A 13,139-nucleotide genomic window follows, 5' to 3' on the forward strand; every position below is an offset into this window, starting at 1 on the left:
GTGCTCTAGAGGTCGTACACAGCAGAGGCCCCTCCCATTTTCAGGTCGTCACTCACATGTCCACTTCCCAGGACTTCTTCCCTGGCCACCCGTCTACAAGTTCAACTCCTCCCATGTCTTACTGGTGTTTTATTTCTTCCTTTCCTTACATTAGAAGTTTTCTCCTTAGTGCTTATCACTTTATATTTTACTCTATTTAATGTCTGTCTTCTACACTAACATGTAAGCTTTGTGTTGGCAGAGATTTTTGTCTGTTTTCTTCACTGTTTTCTCCCCAGTACCTGGGGAGTGCCTGCCGTGAGTGAAAGCTTAATGTGTGTTATTTAAAAGATCTGTTTAGCTGACCAGAACACTAGTGTACTGGTCGGCATAATCTGGAAATCAGTGCACTAGACCATCATGGAATAACAGTCAACTTAAAGCCTTAAGTGAAGATTATTCAATTCTCCTAATCATACATTTCAAGGATATATACATACTAGTGCTAAAAAGTTTCATAATGATGTAATTAAAAAATTCCATGACCACACAAAATTGAGAAACCCTATTTTACTTGTGGATGATGACTTGGTCTTGTTCTTCACTTGCCAGTACAGCAAATCAGCATTAAAAGATTTGTTTTTCCAGGAGTTGAATGAATGAAAAGATGAATTCCTAACCAAATTGCATATACTACCATAGATAAAGCAATTAAATAATAATTATTTAATCTTGGAGTCAGTTTGTGGAGTAACTACTGGGTGCCATACACTGTGCTAAGAATTAATTAAAATTTGATAATTCATATCTAGATTACATATCCTCGGGGCACATAGGTTTAAAAATTTCAATGGTTTTAATTATTGGTAAAAATTACATTAGCAGCTCTGTCACACTCAAAACTAAAAAAGTTCTTTCAATGCCCTTTCATTTTCTATGTCCAATAATTAGTTTTTAATATTCAATAAAAACATTGTATACATTATGATATAAGGTAAGTCTACTGTGAATTTTTAATTAACTTCTTTACTAATACTCTGCTTATTTTCTAGGGTTGCTTACAGTTAAAAGTACTAAAAGCAAATTTTGGTAGAAGTATTTATAGCATCCATATATTTTATTGAACCAACGTGATATTCAGTAATTTGAATTATTGAAATATTACCATGTAATTTTTACTTTTTGTATTAGGTTTTATATTTTGAAAAACTAATATATACACATGGCCAAAATAATTAAATCACAGAGGAGGGTATACATCACAAAATTAAATTTCCCTACCAGCCCTGACTTTGGGTGCCCAGTTCTCCTCTCCAGAGGCAACCATTATTCCAGTTTCTGGGCTATCCTTCCGAGATCTATGTGTTCATATATCATGTGTCAAACCTAACATATTATTGATTTATATATGACTAGGGGCCTACTATAACTTATAGGTACAATGCCCATCTTTAAAATGTATGTTTAATGTTTGTGTTCAGTGCACCGAATACACATTTTGTCCAAATGCTGAATTACGGGGAATAAAAATTGCTGTTTGGCTGAAACTGAGACAGGCAGATATCACCACCAAAGAAGGAATTTCTGGGAAACAGGAATACATTTGATATAAAAGAAATTCCTACTATGATTTTAATATTAAGATTTTTCTAGGTTGAATTTTGAAAGTTTGATATTCTATTACAAAACAATAATCTCTCAGTATTCCTCATCATGAAATTTTAATGTGGCAAAGTTGACATCCTGCTTTTTAGTCTTCCCTCAAGATATAAAGAATTGACAAACAGAACTTGAATTTCAAGTCTTATGGCCTAAATGGAATTAAATATATTTTCATGTATGCATGCTAACACACTAAACAATTCTGTAACAATTAGAATTATGATATAATTTAATCTCTAACTTTCTATCTTTTTTATATTTTATCAGAAACTAACTCAACACACTTTTAATATTTCCCTATGTATTTATTTATTTATGTTAGTTTTAATACATAAAATTAACAGCATTCACAGGTAATTTTGCAAAGTTTTAATCCAGCAATAATAAATGTACATTTTTAATTCTGCTCACTGATGGTTTTTCAGCAGGCAAAACCCCAAAGAAAATGTTCCCCCCATGTTACAAACTGAAGACGTACTGAATACTAAGCTGCCAACAATAATTCTCCATGACATGCATTGTTCATATTGCTGGTGCTGTTGCCCTGATAATACAGGGGTGATCTATGGAAGCACACGATCACAGATTAAACAAAAATTCAAGTATGCCAGGCAGGGTGTTGAAGTAGGCGTTTGGCTACTGCGATTTCCATAAGCAGAGAATCAAGTCAAAGCCAAGTAACTGATCTGGCTAAATACTGATGTCAACGAACTTCAGCACATTCCTAACTCAGCATAAAGGACATTATTGGATTTTATTTCGAAAGATTTCATTTTCTTTATTATTCAACAGTTCTCTGAATCCAGCTCTTCTAGTTCCACAAAGTGCTATTTCAAAATAGTGCTGGCTCAATACATAATTCCCTGTTTGGTCTTTCAAACTGGTAATGGAAATGTCCTGTTTCAAATAATTTTCCTAAATTCAAAAATATGCAAAAAATTGGAATGAACTATAGATTTTACCACATATATTTTAGTCCCTATAGTCATAGTAAACCTGTAAATATATTATATATTGGGATACACTGACTTCTATCTTATGTCAAAAACACATCAAAGTTAAAAGTGCATGCACAATAATTTCCTAATTTCTAACCTGTAGACAATGGTTTCGGTCATGAAAATGTGTCTCTAAGTAATTACCAGTGGATATATGAACTATACTTTCTATGTAGTAAGCTGATTTATATTCAGTATTTTATTTGAGATTGATTTACAAATCCATCCTTTTTAATTTGATTTCTGTATACCTAAAGTCACTCTATACACACACTTAAACATGGTAATCTAATTGCCTATTTTACATTAAAATCAATATTATACTAATATTCATGATGACTTTAAATGCTTCATATTTAAAATAATTTACCTTAAAATGATAAAAATAATTGTATCATTTTGCCATATAGAGAAAAATGTCTGTATACCTCCTACTCTTATCAAATTTATCTGGTTATCACATACATATTTTTTATACAGTTGAGATACGTTGTAACTTTAGAAGCAGCCTGAGGAAGCTGTGTTAAATCATGGGAATAAACACTTCAAAGATGGCTATTTTTAAGAATACAATGACAACATTATCATTGGGTATTAATCTTACTTCGTTTTCATAAGGTTTTTATTCGTGGCTAATCAACCAATCAAAACCTGGTATAACGTGAACTGGGAAACTGATAATTAAAATATTTAAAATATATATATATATATATATATATATATATATATATATATATATATATATATATATATTATCTTAAATAACCAGTAAGTAAGGCAGAAATGATTCAGGGCTTATATTATATAACAAGTACTTCTTTACGTTCTCACACTCTAATTTTGGGATCCCAGCACAGCATTATGAAGTCATGTTGTTTTACTGTATGTAGCTGGTTTTTCCGACACATTCTGCCTGCATTTGACTGATGGGTCTCCATGATGGCACATTTTACACTTTTCATCTAAACAGTGAAAAACACAATAATGACTCTCTTCCATTTTGTTTAAAATATGAATTTTCTGCTAAAACCAGATATGTTTTCAGATTTACTTCCTTATCCTCAACGTTCTCCATCCTGTGCATTTTTTCTCTCATATATCTTATAGAGAGTACAAATAAAAAACAAGATAATTCTGTCAAAAGACAACTCAGAAATGAGAGAAAATTTTCATCTGAAAACTATTAGAGTGGTTATATCATAATATAACTATAATAAATATCCTGTTCAGTAAGATGTTCGTTTGTGTTTATTTCTTTTTATTTTGCAGTCTCATTAATTTTTTTTAATTACAGTTGGCATTCAATATTATTTTATATTAGTTTCAGGTGTATAGCATAGTGGTTAGACATTTATATAATTTACGAAGTGATCTCCCCAATTAGTCTAGTACCCACCTGGCACCACACATAGTTTTTAAAACATTATTGACTGTATTCCCTCTGTTGTACTTTACACCCCTGTGACTATTTCGTAACTACCAGTTTGTACTTAATCCCTCATCTTTTTCACCCAGCCCCCAGATATCTGTATGTTTTTTTGGAAGAAGGTAGTTTAACAAATATATTTCAAATAAGTTACATTTTGTTTCTATGAACATCTATTTTAAACTTTCTTGAAACATTTGTTTGAATGGTTTTACTCCAACAAAATCATGGTAAATCATGCTTCTCTAAAGAGGAGATTCTCATATAATTAGATCCTAAATACAGATTTCATTTAAATTTTTCTGAAAAAAATCAAGGAAATAATATTTTCGCTTCTGTATTTAGTGCAGTTTCTACCAAAGAAAAATATGTTTACATTGATTTAATTTATAAATTCCTGTCTTTTTTAAACATTATTTCTTCATTTGTCCTCAAATTGTAGTTATTTTTCTAAAGAACAATAATTTGTGAATAGAACATTCATTGCTATGGTGACACCATGGTTTATTTCAATTCTCTTTGGAATGACACAGAAAAGTGGGTTTTATTGCCCTGTTTTTCTTTCACTATTTAAACTTTCTTTCTTGATTGCCTTGGAGTGATTCAATCAGGTGAATTAGAGGATCTGAAGTCAAGTGAAAGGGAATTCTGGGAAAAATAAGCCAAGAAGAAAGAGAAAAACATGTACCATAATATTTTTAATTTCACGTGACATAAACAATGATTATGTGCACTTTACTGACTGTATTTTATGTGCCTAATTTTAATTTTTGTATGTTTAGTTGTTCTTGATTTTCTTCAGTGTATCTTATAGAGTCTGAAACATGCACAGCAAATACTGCTACACACAGCAAATACTGCTACAACGTGAGGCCCTCTGTAACAAATGTAATCAACTCAAAATAAAGTTAATTTGGATTAAAGTTTGTTCTAACAAAATCCAAATGCAAATTAGAATACGCTTTTATGAAGTTTGAGGAAATATGACTCTTACCTGCATTGAGAATTTTAGCGTACAAGGAGTCATTTTGTTTACCATTGTTTTTCTTTTTTTTACTTAGAACTTTTTCTATTTCCCTAAAGTTAAGTGTCAAATAATAAATATATACTATTGCAGTATTGTATGGTATTATATTATTTTACAGTATTGCATTATTGCAATACAACCAAAGTTTTCTTATCAGAAGAACAAATAAGAACACAGCTGACAGCTTTTTAAAGCTATAATTTATAACACATGCGTTCCAGGATGTATGATAGGATCCCACAGAGCATAACTAGGATTATGATCTCTAGGAATACATAAAGACTCATTTTTATATGGGGGCTTCAATTTAAAGATTAGGAACTTCTAACTTTTCCTGAGCAGTTGTCTGCCAAAACTCCGATCAGCTCATTTATGTTAAATGGGGTGTTGTTAGCCTTCCCACTAACCCAATTCTCTGCAGATCCTCGCTGTATGTTTAATAGTGCTTGAATTGTGTTGCCCTTATAAATTGTTTTCAGCCTTATGACTAATAAATGCACATTTAATACCTAACAAAACACTTGAAAGTAGGATGTAGTAAAATTTCTGAGTCTGAAAAAAATGTCTCATGCAACCAATGTTAATAATATTTCAATGGTAAACTTGAAGGTCATCAAAACTGAATTTCTCCAGATACAAGGTAGACAGGCCATGAAACGTAGAGGGTGCAGGATTAGGACTGAGTACGCAAAACATCTTGTATGTACCTTGGGGCAGCGACTGGACCGGAAGTGCCGCCTGGCCTGGTGGGATGGAGATCAGGCCCTGACGCTGAAGGCTGAGCAGATGTTGCTGCTGCTGGAGTTGCTGCATCTGGAGAAGCTGCTGCTGGAAGACAAGCTGCTGGGCCGCCAGCTGCTGCTGCTGCTGCTGCTGCTGCTGCTGCTGCTGCTGCTGCTGCTGCTGCTGCTGCTGCTGTCAGAAAACCCAGCCGGTCAGCAGCAGAGGATGCTCCTCACAGAGGCTCCCATGCAGACATGTGCACCCTGCCCATTGTGCACCCCTCTCACTGTGTACCCCTCTCACGGTGCACCCCTCTCACTGTGCACCCCTCTCACTGTGTACCCCTTTCACGGTGCACCCCTCTCACTGTGCACCCCTCTCACTGTGTACCCCTCTCACTGTGCACCCCTCTCACTGCGCACCCCTCCCACTGTGTACCCCTCTCACTGTGCACCCCTATCACTGTGCACCCCTATCACTGCGCACCCCTCTCACTGTGCACCTCTCTCTGTGCACCCCTCTCACTGTGCACCCCCTCACTCTGCACCCCTCCCACTGTGCACCCCTCTCATGGTGCACCCCTCTCACTGTGCACCTCTCTCACTGTGCACCTCTCTCACTCTGTACCCCTCCCACATGTACCCCTCTCACTCCTCACCCCTCCCACTGTGTACCCCTCTCACTCTTCACCCCTCCCACTGTGTACCCCTCTCACTGTGCACCCCTCTCACTGTGCACCCCTCCCACGGTGCACCCCTCTCACCATCCATCCCTCACTCTGCACCCCTTTTACTCTGTACCCCACTCTGTACCCCTCCCACTGTGCACCCCTCTCACCTTGCACCCCTCTCACCTTGCTCCTCTCTCACTCTGTACCTCTCACCATGTACTCCTCAGTCTGCACCCTTCTCACTGTGCACCCCTCACTCTGCACCCCTCTCACTCTGCACCCCTCTCACTGTCTACCCCTTTCATTGCCCCAGTGAGTTTTTGAATGAGCATCCCACGGTCAAAGTTCAAGGGCACGATGTGAGCAAGTTCTAGATTTTGAGTTGCCTTTCTTTCAAATGTTACACAGCAGCAGAGAACCAAAGAACTTGCATTAAGAGTATGGGACAAGGTCTAGAGAAAGTTTATAACAAAGGTTCAGACTTTTAACAAATCCGCTTATTGCAGATGATAATGAATTCATCTAAACTAAAAAAATAACACTTTATACAGTAAACTTCAACGACACTGTTTTTCCCCAACTGAATAAGTCTGATCTGCAGAGGTTTAGGAATGCGGTCTCCAGTGATCTATTAATAAACTAGGACCTCGCCTTCGTTGGACAGGCCGGTTAGCTCTCTCTCCCTCTCTTCTCCTCTCTTGTTGGAATATATTAAAAGCAGACTCATGTTCAAGGCAAAAAAAAAAAAAAAGTGCCCTTATTATAAGGAGAAGCATAACTTCCAATTTCGTGAGGCATTACAATACAAACCCGAGTTCTTCGGGCTCGGGAGGGTAGGAGAAGGCAGTCACACTTCAGAGACAAGCTGCTGTGGAAGACCTTTCCTTTTTAGTTTGGGGAAAAGAGAAACTTGTGATGCGCTCACTGGAAAACAGACTGCATAATGGAGCAAGTCATGTGGACTGCCCAAAGCCTCCGGAGAAATAAGGGAGCAATTTCTATTCTGTCGTTGATGGCTGTCTGAAACTCTATTCACAAATCCAAACAGAATCAAAGCCTCAGGAGGTCAAAACTGTTTCCTGGACGTTTGCATAATGGGCAGCTTGAAGACAACGCTCTGATACCTGCTGATCAATTTAACTACTTCAACATGTTTTGTTTGTATTATGTTTGTATTTGATGCAGTTTGCTGACAACTGCAAGCTAGGCCTGAGAAGCCAGCCTGTCAGTTTGATTTATGAGCATATCAAACTGTAACTTTCTACTCGCCACTCCAAACCTACAGTAGTAGTTCATTAATCAGGGGCCTGTGACTTTGAAATCTGTGCTCACCCAGTTCCTCCCCTAGTCCCCCACCGACAGTAGGCCAAATTTGCATGCGTGTTCTCTGAGCTGCAACGCTTGAGAAAAATGAGGTTCCCTCACCAACTTGGAATTCTTGGCGAATACAAGATAATCAGGACTTTGTCCACACACAGCTCGTTCTCTGCACACTGTACTCATTAGTGACCATTCGGCAGCACCGGACTGGAACTCTCAAGTCCCACGCTACAAAACACGAGAGCAGGAGAGTTCCACTGTCGCTGTGCCTAAGCTCGGTGCAGACGAACCCCAGCGCGCTGCGCCGGCGGGAGCCTCGCGCAGGAAGGTGAGCGCCGCCCCGCGCAGGCCCCGCCCCGCCCGCCCCGCCCCGCGCAGGCCCCGCCCCGTGGCCTCCGCCGGCTCCTACCTCCTTGGCCTGCTTTCCAGGGTGCTGCGGCTGCGGCGGCGGCGGCTGTGGCTGCGGTTGTGGCTGCGGCTGCGGCTGTGGCTGCTGCTGCTGCTGTTGCTGCTGCTGCAAAAGCTGAAGATGTAACTGTTCTTGCTGTTTCTTGTAAAACTCTTGTAGTTGTTGCTGAATAAACCATTTTGACTTTAATAAATAAAGGCAAACGTTTCATGTATTACAAATCTCCTAAACTCTTCTAGACTGGCATACGGTAGAGGATCCATTAAGATCCGCCTCATAAGAACAACAAAAATATGCGTTGGAGTCAAGGAGACAGATCTACACACATTTCTTTCCAAGGCAGATGAAAATTTCCAATCCAGAATCCAATAAATCCTAAACAAAAGGGTATAGAAAAGTCTGTATTCTAAAGGGCCAGAGCCAGATGAATACCCTAAATTATTACATCAGAAGTCCCAATAGCGTGTAAAAATAGGTTATACTCTACCATTTATAAGACCCAGATACATAGCTACGTAGAATTAGGTTGTCTAGTTCTTATTGGAGAAAAAAAAATGTAATCCATCAGACGTACAGAAGAATGTCAGACAGAAACATCAGTAACTGGCCTGAGGTCATCATCATAGGAGATAGGAAAATAATTAAATATGCAAGGATTCAGGTAAAACACATTATTTTCTCTATAATAAGTAAGTCTATAACATAAAGTCCACTTTATATACACTTGAGGCTCCAATGATGTACATACTAGTTTTTTTTTGTTTTTTGTTCTTGTTTGTTTGCTTTTTAAGATAAATTTCATGAACTGGTGGCTAAGCTGTTTAACTTTGTTCTAAAAAAGCAAGTACCTCTCTTCCTAAGAACACAGTTTTGAAAAAAAAACACCTGGGATGGTACTTTCCCTATTGTAACAAATTGTCAGTTCAAACTTCAGATTCACATGAACTAAAAAAAAATGCTAAAGTGTTAGGAGTTTTTAAAGCAATGATCCTCTATAAATCTCTTTGTACTGTTATTGGCAAGTCTACAAAGCAAATGTACCTAAGCATTTGGATATTTAAATTTGATTTATTCCATGTTGAAATTACAGCTTTCTCTGCTCTTATTCTAGATTTTAATAAATCTAAAAAGACCAAGAGATCTAATTTTTCTAAATTTTCCTATACAGCTCTGCAACTAAAACACTACATTTAGGTGCTAATATGCTGATAGGTTGCCCCTTCAAGTGGAGACTGAATTGTCACATGTGGCCATGGTGCTGTCAGCGTGGGTGCCTACCTACCGCCATGCTAGCACACCAAAGCAGGTAACACACATTACCTGCTGCAGCATCACTGCCTGCTGCTGCTGGAGAAGGGCCTGGAGCTGCTGGGGAGACAGGACTTGCTGCTGGAGGATCTGCTGCATTTGCTGCGGGGTGATGACCTGGGGGGTCATCATGGCCACCGACACGGGCACCTTGACCAAGGTGGGGGGGAGGAGAGAGAGAGAGAGAGGACAAAGTCATAACCAGGTCTGTTAGCATACTTCACAGCTGTATGTCATCTCTAATCATTCCTTAGCAATGATGATCAATAATTTTATGTAACTATTTAATAATAATATTAAAGTGCCACAGTATTTAGATACTAGCGTTCCAGATGCATCAGAGTTCATCAGACTCTATCTTTATGTTCCACCCTCTGTGTATTATGCAAAGATGTTCGAACTTTGACTAGCATAGTTACAAATAAATAATTACAAGTCACTGTTCTCAATACTTCATAATTGATAATATCGATGTCAGTGCTATAAATGAAAAACTTTTTGAAATTGTTTAAAGGTATGTTTAAATAATAAAGATTAAAGAATTGGAAATAATATACCTGTAAATATCTGTCATAAAAGTTATTAAAAAGAATGTTATGTAGAGTGTACTTAATCATAAAACATAATTACCATCTTCAAAATGTCATGGTCAGACAAGTAAGTTCGTGAACTTTCCACCCTGCATTTACACAGTGAAAAGTTCGCGAACTTAACTGAATGACCTTTCATGTATATATAAACTATAATAGTACTAGAAAAATGCGTATAATACATATTTCTACATGAGTACATGTAGTAACTCATACAGGACATACACAGCTACGTAGATAAGTCCTCTCAAAGAAAGAATCATAGCCTAGTATTCTAGATTCTTCTTTGAACATTTTCTTATTTCAAGCTAACCAAACTTATATCAGGAAGTCCGGAAACCTAAAGATTACACAAAGGTTATTTATTAAACAGAAACAAAAAATATTTTGCTTAAAATTTCCTTTCTACTGTCTCCTTTCTCTTCAAGGGTCTGAGAATTAAGAGTCCAAAAAGAAAAGGAAATAAGGAGTGAGAGAAAGAAACAGAAGAGAAAGGAAAAGAGCAAGGAAAATACAGAATAAGGGAAAGAGGGAAAGGTAGGAAGAAAGTCCTAGAGAAAGAGAGAAAGGATGTGGATAGATGGAAAAGGATGGCAAGAGAGGTAAACAGGAAAACCTTGCACACAAGCCTAAGGGAAAGCTAGCTTCCGCGGCAGCCACACTGTTTGAAGGCACGGCTTGTAGTACTAACCAGCATGTAATCAAACTGGTCAATTCGCCAAGTTTGTAAACTTTGAAAAAGCAATCACTTTCTTTCCTAGAAAAAACAATTCGCTTTTACTGTAAATAAAAGCAAGTATTTATATAAATACTGCTTGAGAACAAATTCTTGGGCAAACATGTCTGAAAACAACAACGACCAAAAGATTAACAGACGTGGCTCACGATTTATTTTAATAGCCATTTTTAATGCAATCCAAACTTTTCAAGTCTGGCACTTGATGTTATAAAGAAAAGAGAAATTAATAATGAAAAAGAAGTTAAAAGAAAAAAATCAGGGTGGATTAACTCCTCTCTGAAGGAAAAAAACTTCATATTTAATACTAAGAAAGAGCTATGTCTTCTTTTCTATCCCATGTTGATATCTGAACTCATGAAGTAATTAGATCTAATTTTGTAAAAGGAAGAAAAAGAATCATATTATAACAGAAAGGAACTCAAAAGCGATTTTCAAAAATATTTCTGGATTTTTAAAGAACACACTGACATACCTGTAGGTTACTGTATTTGAATTTATCATAATAAAAGACTTTCTGGAATGCATGCTGTAAAATTAATTCACCTAACAGGGTGCCCAAGTGTTCAGTTGTTTAAACACTCAATGGTCAGTTTACTTAATTGTTTGTTCTTTGATAAACAATGGAATGACTAAAACAAATATTTTGGAAAAAATTTATCTATCTACAAAAATGTCTTTTCTTCCAATTATCATTTATGTCATACTGTCTCCAAATAACAAGGAATCAAACTGAATGACAGAGAAAGACAGACATGCTAAACTTTAAAACGGCTGCCAATCTAGAAAAATAGGTAGATAGATAGATGATAGAGAGATAGATAGATATTACGTATATGTAGATAACTATACACATACATATAGATACATACATGTAGATATGTACTTTCTATAAGGTCTATTATGTGCTGAAAACTTGCCACAGTTCTCTCACCCAGCATCAGACCCTTACCACATTTTAGCATATGCAATGTTTCCACTTAATTGTCTCTATATCTACAAGTAAGAGTACTTTATGTGTAATTGGTAACAAACACACTTTATAAGGAAAGCTTTATGAAGAAGGCATGCAATAACACACTTTAAGTTTACAGTCAGATTTCAGTGCATACCAAGCATGTTACCCTCCAGCTTGCTGCTATTGTGACTGATTTGGTGTACAGACAATTGTAAACAGGTTCACATTCTGTAGAGCTCATTTTCCGTTTCACTATGGTTGAACTGTTTTTTAGTTGTAAATGATTTGTATTTCCCTTAAAATCAAGTTTACGACATGAAAAAAGCTACATCCCTGCCATCCTAAAATCACGTAAATCCCACCATGTATGTGACGTCCTGCAGGTTGTGGCCCACCCTCTAGGAAATTGCCATTTTAAACTGACGCTTTGCAGACACAAAGATATGCAGGAGGATAAGCCACCCAACACGCAGCTAACTGAACATTCTACTTCAGTGAGACGCGTACAAAAGCACAAATTGCAATGAATTACATGGAGAACACAGGTGCACTTCTGAGGGCTTGCCAACACTACAGGCAAGCCAATACTGCTATTACTGCCATCTCTGAATCCACACATGGAAACTCATCCAACAGGAAACATGTGAGGCTGCTACACATTTAAATTATCTTGACAAATAGAAAATTCGTTTTTCTTACAATGAATGATAGTTTTAAGGTAGATGTACACTGCTCGGCTTGCCTTGTTTAGAAATTAATAATTTCCAAGAACTTCTCTAGTTTTAAGTGAGTCGTTTTGGGGACACATTTCCTTTATTTCTCCTTTATCACTTTCGTTACTGTCCCATTTCATTTCTTTATTACATGAGCTACTCGAGGAATTCACTGAGAAAAATGGAGATGAACTGAGTACACAGGTTTTTTTTTTTTCGAGATTATGCTACTTTATCAATCTTTAAACAGGCAACACCAGCATCAGATTTGAAGTTCTATGGGTAACTTTCTACAATATATGTACCTTAGCAAGTCAGGTATCAAGCTTAAGAAAATATTTTCCATTAGTTATATTATTTTATTCATGCAAATGTTTTAATGAGGGGCCACAATTTAGATGTGTTGTAGAGGCGGACAGGGAGAACTTAGCTCCCATACTTTCTGCTGAGAAGTCAAATCACAGTCTGGCTGGCTCTAAGGGAACAGGATATATTACACAGCTACCCAAACCAGAAGGAGCAGCTGGTTTTAAATGGGTGTCCTAGTGAAAACTGTAGTCTAACTATTACAATCTTTAAAAGTGAAGGAAAGAAACACAGTCAACACTGGTTGGTAGATT

At 37.1% G+C, this 13,139-nt stretch overlaps 1 protein-coding gene across 3 annotated transcripts in view; it reads right to left on the reverse strand.

Annotated features, from left to right (window-relative positions):
* The window catches only part of FOXP2 (forkhead box P2), a 606,662-nt gene that overhangs the window by 57,039 nt on the left and 536,484 nt on the right, over positions 1-13,139 (reverse strand). For 2 of the 3 annotated variants that reach the window (XM_033099057.1, XM_033099059.1), the window contains 3 exons: positions 9,535-9,672; positions 8,215-8,379; positions 5,800-5,995 (listed from right to left, as the gene is read on the reverse strand). In XM_033099057.1, coding sequence (XP_032954948.1) covers positions 5,800-5,995; positions 8,215-8,379; positions 9,535-9,672 — 499 coding nt within the window. Of the gene's footprint in view, positions 1-5,799; positions 5,999-8,214; positions 8,380-9,534; positions 9,673-13,139 lie in introns of all 3 variants that reach the window. The other variant, XM_033099058.1, reaches the window with a different exon arrangement.

Source organism: Rhinolophus ferrumequinum, chromosome 26, assembly GCF_004115265.2.
Source record: "Rhinolophus ferrumequinum isolate MPI-CBG mRhiFer1 chromosome 26, mRhiFer1_v1.p, whole genome shotgun sequence".
Classification (NCBI taxonomy): Eukaryota; Metazoa; Chordata; class Mammalia; order Chiroptera; family Rhinolophidae; genus Rhinolophus; species Rhinolophus ferrumequinum.